The sequence below is a fragment of the Callorhinus ursinus genome, unplaced genomic scaffold (assembly GCF_003265705.2).
Source record: "Callorhinus ursinus isolate GAN/ISIS: 27379988/994484 unplaced genomic scaffold, GSC_fseal_2.0 scaffold19, whole genome shotgun sequence".
NCBI lineage: Eukaryota > Metazoa > Chordata > Mammalia > Carnivora > Otariidae > Callorhinus > Callorhinus ursinus.
The window spans coordinates 3,967,121-3,975,928 of NW_027397081.1; the positions used below are offsets into that span (position 1 = coordinate 3,967,121).

An 8,808-nucleotide genomic window follows, 5' to 3' on the forward strand; every position below is an offset into this window, starting at 1 on the left:
GGGGGTGGGGGATGGGTTAGCCTGGTGATGGGTATTAAAGAGGGCACGTTCTGCATGGAGCACTGAGTGTTATGAACAAACAATGAATCATGGAACACTTCATCAAAAAAAAAAAATGGATTTCTGATACTCTACCACATACAGGAAATGTCCTCCTAGTTACTTAGAATTTATACCACTTTTGGCTGCTAAATGGTATCGGATTTTCAGAAGGCATCTGTTGATATAACCATATGTGGTTTTTTCCCTTAATTATTTAATAATCCACAGAATTTCACAATTTCTTTTAAACTGTGCTGTTTTTGGGCTAACTCCTGCTGGTCACTGAGTGTTATTTTAATTCCCAGCTTTGATTTGCTGACATTTTGTTTAGGATTAGTGTGATTATATTAAAAAATAAGGTGGCGTGCAGCTTTCTGTCTGTGGTTTTTAACGATTTTGGTAATAGAACAGCTATTTTTAATTCTGCATTTCCTCAATTGGCAGGTCGTGGTTCAATTCCAGAATTCTTTCATATTATGAAAAGAAAGTTCACCAACAAAGAATGGGAAACAATCAGAAGCTTTAAGGATGAGTGGACTCAACTGGACATGTTTTACAGGAATTGGGTATAATTTCTTTCTAATTTTGAGAGTAAAAGTGTAGGCTAATCCATTAGTTTCACTAAAAATGGGAGCAAAAGTCCTTTGGTTACCCAGTAGTTCTTAGAGTGTTTGAAGTAAATGGGTGATTACTTGGGAACTTCATGATTTTTGTGTATCATTGTTACATCATAATCACATTTAAGAAAATTGAATGTATATTCAATGCTCAGAAGGCACTTGCTCTAAAGCTAAAATAAAACCTTTTATTTATCACTATTTATAAATAATATTTAACGTTTTTGTTTTCAAAGGAACTTATACACATGAGGCCTTATTTAACAAACACTAATGTAATATTTACTCCGTGCCAGGAGACACATGCTTTTCATAAGGTAGTTCATTTAGTTATCATGACAGTGCTGTGAGGAAGGTACTGTTAGTATCTCATGTTACTCATGACAGAATGGAGGCACCAGGGGATTAAATGATTAATCTTAAGATCACACATCTGGTTTGTCTCTGTCCTACTGCAGGTATAAAAATAGATATAATTTTTTTGGCTTTTTGTTTTTTTAAGATTTTATTTGAGAGAGAGAGCATGAGCCTGGGGGGGGGGGGTAGAAGCAAACTCCCCGCTGAGGATCATGACCTGAGCCAGAGGCAGATGTTCAACCAACTGAGCCACCCAGGTGCCCCCCAAAATAGTAAGAATTTATAGCCCTAATGTAGCATAGAGTTAAAACTCTGGTTGCATTGGGCCTGTAGAGGTTATGAAGAGTTTTGCCTGCTGAATGCTCTAATAGAAAATATCTCTGTATTTTAGGCACTGAAAGAAAGCTTCATAAAAGCCATTGGTGTTGGACTAGGCTTTGAATTGCAACGGCTTGAATTCGATATATCCCCATTAAATCTGGATATCGGCCAAGTTTATAAGGAAACACGTTTGTTCCTGGATGGGGAAGAAGAAAAAGAATGGGCATTTGAAGTAAGAAATTTATCACACTTGCTCTAAGAATCCCCATATTGTGTGCATGTCTGTGAGATGGGTTTGGGGTCTGGTCACTGAAACGACACAGCTGGAGTCCACTCACTGTTGGTGCTCTGAAGGGGGTATATGACATTTAGGCTGACACTTGAAAGGTAAGTCACAGTGAGTTCAGTAAAATGGGAAGGGAAAGCGGCCAGAGGCGGCCACTGTGTCTCCTGATGAGGGGGTTTGAGAGGGGGTCCAGGTTAGACGACCACAATCATGTGGCCATAATTGGCCAGGTTAAAGATTTTGGTCTCTCTCTGTATTTGGTCTCTGTCACTAGCAGTTCATGGTCCCTAGAGAGAGAAACCCAACACAAACTCATTTAAGCCAAAAATACAGTATTATAGGCTATTAGAGTGATTGATGTCACCGGGCCTCAGAAATAGCTAGAATTCGGGACTAGAAAACTCAGAAATTTTATATCTTTTACTTTTTCCTTTCTATATGACCTGGCTCAGTTTATTATAGACTGAAAATGCTAGCTTGGACATAATCAAGAATCCATTATTTATTGTAACAAATACAGAGGACTTTCTATTTACCTGAATATTGTATCTCACACCTGGAAGAATAATGCTTTAGAAAAATGAAATGTTAGGTCAAGAGGGATGTCCTTTTTTATAGGCTTTCAGTTTCCATAACCAGTTGCTGTTAGGAAGGTCACCACCAAAAAGTTCCAGTGATGGGGTTAGATGAAATAGAAATTCTTTGCATTGAAAGGAAAGTGCTTAAAGAAGTAGAAATTTTAATATTTGGGACAGATATATTTTCAGCTTTGCCATTGAAAAAAATTGTAAAATTTGAAAATTTTAAGTTACAGCTTAAACTTTTTTTATAAGATGGGTTACATAACTAAGAAGACAACATGTGCTCTCACTGAAGCAGATTAATCTTTGTAATCTAATGCTAAACTATCTCCTAAAAAGACAAAATGTTCGTGCTCCCTTTTGGCTTGTTGGAGATTATAGGGAAGTTCTGGTATTCACAAAAATTTTATGGGTAAAAGTGATAAACTTAGGAAAGTCTTGAAAATTTAGAAAGTCTTAGAAGTTAAATCTTAAATTCAGTAGCACTGAATGAACGTCGTTTAAGTAGCTAAGTTGCTGATTTCATTTTTTTTGTTTCAACTGACATTTATTAAATGCGCTGTCCTTGACAGAAAGGACTTAACGGCAAAGTCCCTCCCCTCACAGTGATCCGTTGAGTATGGATGTGCTGTAACTGAGTCATTCATTGTGAAGTGGTTTCTTCATATTTGCTCTGTAGTATTTCATATTTACGTGGTGCTGATGAGGTCAGAGTCGATCGGAGGAGGCTTTATTTTGTAATCAGTGTCACTGAGTTGTGGCTTCCAGCAAGGTAGGTGTGTGGGTAGGTTGAGCAGGGGTGTGAAACGTGCTGTGTTTCAGCGGACGGGCGGCTGCCCACGCCTCCTGATAACTCCCCTCAGATGCAGACACCACAGAACTCACCACCTGAGTGGTTTGTAGAAGTGGTTACAGCCGAAACGTGTCTGCACCGTGGTGTGCACGTGATCAGTATATTCAGTGTGAAAAATGGAAGACCATGTATCAAAAAGGGCAGTTTTTTCTATAATAACAAATATTGTGAGCTTGCTTTTAGTTAAAGGGAAAACACCTTTGACCTGTTAAGTCTTCTGACACTTAGCTACTTTTTTCTTCTTTTAAATGTACTTGTCCTTAGTGAATCTCATTTTTTTTTTTTTGCTAATTTGGGTACCTTAAGGTGTGAAGTTATGAGTATCCAATTTCTGATTGTAGTTTCCTGTTTCAAACTGGTATCTTACGGAGGAATGCCTTAGTATGGTGGCTTTTCATTGGAAACTTTAATAGTTTGGGTGCTTTTAATAGTTTGTAAAGATACTGAGGTAACTGCCTCAATATCCTCTTCTAGGCCCCATCCCCATTGTTTCAGACCCTAGTGGAAGACAGAAAACTGCGTGTTCTTTCAGGCTTACCTGTGAGTTTCCATGGAGTTCCCATGGGCTGTAGTTCATGACATGCTTACAAACCAGGGTTGCAGTCTGAGTTTTTTACGTGTACACCTGGAGTACATCCAAAATAAACACCAGTGATGGCGAGGACTGTCTCGATGTGCGGCCAAATAGGACTCTCCATCTAGGTCGTTTTCTGGCTGAAAATGCATAATCAGACCAACCAGAAATGTGCAATGTTCTATTAAAAAAAGGAGGGACAGTAGTGGATCCTATGTTTTAAAATATTGTCCTAACAGACACAAAGGCTAGCAAGACAGGACAACTGAAAGCAGGCTTTGACCCTCGGTGGGCTCTGGTGCTAGGAGGGGGAAAGGCTGTAAAGGGACTTTACTGGATTCAGTCACAAACACTGCAGTTCAGGTAGCAGATTTAAGTCTTCTTTCAGTGGAAACTTCCTGAAGCTGTTAACTCGTGTGGTTTACATGAGAGAGCGTCCCAGTAGGAGGTACATACTGAAGTCCAGGTGACGACGTACATGGGTGGGGGGATCTGGGGGGGTATATGTGTGTGCCTGTGTGTAGGAGGTACATACTGAAGTCGAGGTGGCGACGTAGAGGGGGGGGGGGGGCGGGGGGGGATTATGTGTGTGCCTGTGTATACAGAGAGAGAGGGAAAGGGGATTGAAAAATATAGACAGAAGTACATCTGAGTTTGCACATTTAGTGATGTTATTAAATTACCTTTTATTTTTCAGGAAAGCAAAATAGACGAGCACCATTTTGTTGCAGTGGCTCTTAGGAAACCGGATGGATCTAGACATCAGGTTGTAAGATTTTAAGATTTTTCTTACTTTTTTCTAAAAAGCATGAATCAATGTGGAGTTTGTTCTTTATGGATGGAAACAGTCATCCGGTTTCTATCAGGTTAGAGGTGTTTAAGATTATAGATTTAGGAGTGTTTTTCATTATCAAATCCTTAAGATCATCTGGGATTTCACAGAAATTTTTTAAAAGCGTGTTACCTGTTTCTTCATACTCAAGAATATTACAAAGAAGACATTTTGATAGTATTGTCCTAGTACTTACGTTTCAGTAGAAACTCAAGATAACCAGTCTTAGTCCCCTTAACAGTGGCTTATTTCCCGGTGAACTGGGGCTGTGTGCAATAGAAAGGTACCAGCTGATGGGTGTTGAGTAAGGGCATTACCTGGCAGGTTGAACCCCTCCCCCTTTTATAGCAGTCTCCTGAATTATTCCCAGAGTTACAGGCTCACACGCCTGGGGGCCGTGGGGCAGAACACTGGTCTCCGTCCTCCCCGTCCCAGTCTGCGTTTGCTTGCTTCTGTTCTTAATTGTTACCTGAGGAAATGAAACAAAAACACCCTCCCGGTCAAGGACCCTCAGCCTCCCTACACATGGTTGTGATTCTGCAGAAATGATGTTTTAAGGAATCCCTGGTAGTGTTAGACGAATCGGAGCTGTATGCCTGTCCCTGTTTTTAGGGAGCCCGTGTGAGGCCCCATAGCATGACCGGTGTATGTGTGTCATTACGTCTAGAACAATAGCTCCGTACACCAACCCTGCTTTTGATCCATTAGCCGAGGTTTTAGTGTCTTCATAGCTTAGTTACAAGGGGATGTTACCTGAAGCTGTTCTGGCCCAGGTTGCCTGTCCTCGTGGGTAAGTCTCAGCTTCACACTGCAGAGCGCTGTATGCTCTCTGTCCCTCGAGGACGAGCGTGCTGCCCGGCAGACCTGGCTTCCAGGCCCCAGTCTGCCATGGTAACCTGGGTGTGAGCTGGCACGGAGTGCTGGATCCTCCTGAGCCTCAGTTTCCCCATCTATAAAATTGAGATAACCACGCCATCAGCATAGTTGTGAAATGTAAATCATGTAAAATGGTACTGGGCCTTGTTACAGCACAGTATGAAGTCCAGCTCCTGCCCCCAGTGGGCTGGCGCTCTGTCTGAGAACATGGTACAGTGCTCACCTGGAGGGTTGAACGAATCATTTCCCGTAGAGGTGCTGAAGCTCTTGTGCGGTGATGGGGCTTTATCAGATCTTCCCTCCAGAGAGTTCTCAGAAGTTTGCGTTGTGGCCCTCCTCCTCAGAAAAACCTAGCTGCTTATTAAAATGACATATTTGGGGGATCCTTTTAACCCATCCATCAGAATTTTTGGATGTGTGGCTCAGAAACCTACATTTGAAACAAATACCATGGGTTATGTACCAAAAAAATTCAAGGATCAGGTGGTTAACTTTTCTTAACTTATGTTGGCAACACTAACACGAGGAGTGATTACAATTATCTAGAAATCCTGCTCTGTTATAACTTAATATTACTGACTTGTAATAATTTGGCCATATTTCTCCTTTTCCTCATTATGAAATTGTAAGATGAACATGCAGTAAAACAATGAGGTAATCTATTCTTTCCCCTTTTAGGTTCCATCTGAAGATGATTCTAAACCAACTCAGAGGCAGTTTACTGTTCTCACCTTTAATGATTTAATATCATCTGCTGTTCCTATGACCCCTGAAGATCCTTCGTTTTGGGACTGTTTTTGCTTCACAGAAGAAATCCCAATACGAAATGGTACAAAGTCATGATAGGAGTCCCGGAGTAACAAAGGAAAATGAAAACTGTTTGTAATCTTCTGTATTCACAAAATAAATGCCTGATAGTGTCAAATTTTATTTCAAAAACCAGTTTTCAAAAAAAACACAACTTTTCCTATTAGAAACAGCAGGCTGTCGGTGTGTGTGTCCCTCTTCTTCTCCCCCATTTGCACGGGATTGACAAGGGGTAGAAAAGGTAGCAGGACCCTAAAAGTGATAAGTGCTTGTTGTAGAAAAGAGTAGAAAATGCAGATATGCAAAGAGGAAACATTCAAATTCTTACCTTTCGGCGATCACGATTCCTAGAACCCGAAGTATCTTTCTAGACCTTCTAGGCAGAGGAATCCATATTAGTACACCTTTTCTTTATGGAAACGTAGTGTTGTGTGATGTTTTATTGTCCCGACTGCACGTCTCCTGGTCGTCCCCGTGCGTTTGTGGCCCGACGGGTGCTAGAGGCTTCTGCCGTGTGGTCAGTACCGGGATGCTTTAGACCAGAGCTGACAGTGCCCGACTGTAGTGAAGCTCAGCCGCCTGACCGCACGCACACCGCCCGGCTGCCCTTGAGGGCACTTGGCTCGCCCGAGCCTCACTTGACTGGTTTTGCCTTCAGCTTCTCTCCCTCGTTGTACGAGCTGCTCTTGTAACTTCAGCTCACATTCGTAGAATTGTATCTAATAGGCTGCAAAGGCCATTTCTCCTCTCGCATCTCGTTTCTGTCAGTGAAGAGGACTTGCCCAGATCCCCGCGTTTCCCCTCAGTTCCTGATGACTCAGATCCCTGAGAAGGCTGTTCTCCGACAGTGTCTGCCTCTGCGGGAAGTGGACTCTGGGTGAGGCCGAGGCGCCGTTGGGGGCACAGGCTTGCGGGGAGCATCCACCGCGCTGCCTGAGGCCCAAGCGAGGTGCACCGCGGTGCTCGACTCCTCACCCGGGCCGGGCGTCCGGATTGTCTGCGGTTTTTACGATCAGCAGTGGTGCAGCGAATGGCACTGTAACCACATTGTGAGGTACATGCCTGCTTAGGTCCTTACCAAAAATTCTACAGGTGGCTCACAAGGCTTGGCGTTCTTAACAGCTTTGATGAGTATTCCCAGATGGCTCCCGAGAGGCCCTGTAATTCACGCTTCCAGTTAGTGTTAGGTGTGACCAGCCCTTCACCCCACCCACATTCTCCCTGCTCAGCTGTAGATATGAGCCCTTTTTTTAATTTAATCTTTGCCAATATACGTGAAAAATGGTACCTTATTTTTTTAATTTGTATCTCTTTAATTACAAATGAGATTGATACATCGGTGTTGTTTTTGGCTGTTTTTATTCCTTTTTTATGGACCACTCGTTCATTGTGTTTGCCTGTTTTAATTTAGCAAGTAGGACTTAAAGGTGGGAACATAATATATGAGATGCCAAGACCATCCTGTCAATGACAGAATCACTTCTGTGGCTGTCGTGCATGTCTTGGGGAGTTAAAGTCTTGTTAAATATCGAGAAGTGAAATAATTTCATTGTTTTTGTTACTAAAATTAAGAATTGTGTGTAGATTGTATAAAATTAGATACTTTGTTTAGTAAAAAAAATTGGAATGTTTTGTAATTTTTTTATTTTATTAAGCATGCCCAAATATCCCAAGCATAGTAAGTAATGTGTTTTTAAAAGATCAAGTAGCATCCGAAATAGGAAACATTGTTACCCCTAGCATGAATGTGATGGTGAAATGGAAACCTGTCATCTGTCTTGTCATGATAATAAAGCAGTTAACTTTCGTGAATTTTTATGAGCTAGGCACTGTGCTAGATTTCATGTTTTGTTTTTCTGTTTCTTAAAGTTACACGTAGTTTACAGAGGTACATAGATCTATAGGTTTGTTTTTCTGAATGAAAAATACCACCCCCTTGCCCTCATTCCCCGATTTCCTACCCCAGAGCAGGCTCTTTGCTTTACCGTTACCCTATCTTCTGACAACATGCTTCTGTCGCTTCTACTTGGCTTTTCGCCTGTGTAGACATTAATCCCTAGTGTCAAGCTTGTTCCTCTGCTTGCAACCCATTGGATGCTCCCTTCCTGCTCCCTTCTGCCCCCAGCAGAATTACATTGTAATTCAGGGCTCTCGTTATTGACTGATTCGGAAGATTATGGAACGCTGTGCACAGCGGACTGATGTGATGTTATTCTCACCCCGTGTGGCATTTTTGGTTCCGTGAGTTCACAGTTGACTTTGTACGGTTTTCTGTGTACTCACTGCTGAGGCGACCCCAGACTCTGCTAGATGTATGAATATCTTCCCCAGATGTTCAGACACGTCAGCACTCTCGGTTTCATCTGTTTTCTCGAAGAAACGATGCGGGGCAATGTGTTTTGTCCAGCCTGGCCTTGGTCCCTTCTGTGGCTGCTGGAGCCGTCATCCCGAAATCGCATCTCACTGTCCCTGGGGGTTGCCTGTCTCTCCCCTATGTCGGATTCCCTGATTTCCCATTTCCTCTGTCTCCTGTCTTAGCGTATCCTCAAGTAGCTTCCTAAGAGCAGCGGGGACACGGGGAGGCACGTTTTTCGAGACTTTCTACGAGGAAGGGGCAGTCCCCGGAGTGATGTAAGAGATTTAGCTACTGCTGACAGATGCT

At 42.3% G+C, this 8,808-nt stretch overlaps 1 protein-coding gene across 1 annotated transcript in view; it reads left to right on the plus strand.

Moving 5' to 3' along the window:
• The window catches only part of AASDHPPT (aminoadipate-semialdehyde dehydrogenase-phosphopantetheinyl transferase), a 20,817-nt gene extending 12,845 nt beyond the window's left edge, over window positions 1-7,972 (plus strand). Inside the window, exons 2-5 of the mRNA XM_025893623.2 lie at window positions 487-608; window positions 1,408-1,569; window positions 4,329-4,397; window positions 6,018-7,972. Coding sequence (XP_025749408.1) covers window positions 487-608; window positions 1,408-1,569; window positions 4,329-4,397; window positions 6,018-6,182 — 518 coding nt within the window. The 3' untranslated portion in view covers window positions 6,183-7,972. The remainder of the gene's footprint in view (window positions 1-486; window positions 609-1,407; window positions 1,570-4,328; window positions 4,398-6,017) is intronic.
• Window positions 7,973-8,808: the final 836 nt, after the last annotated feature.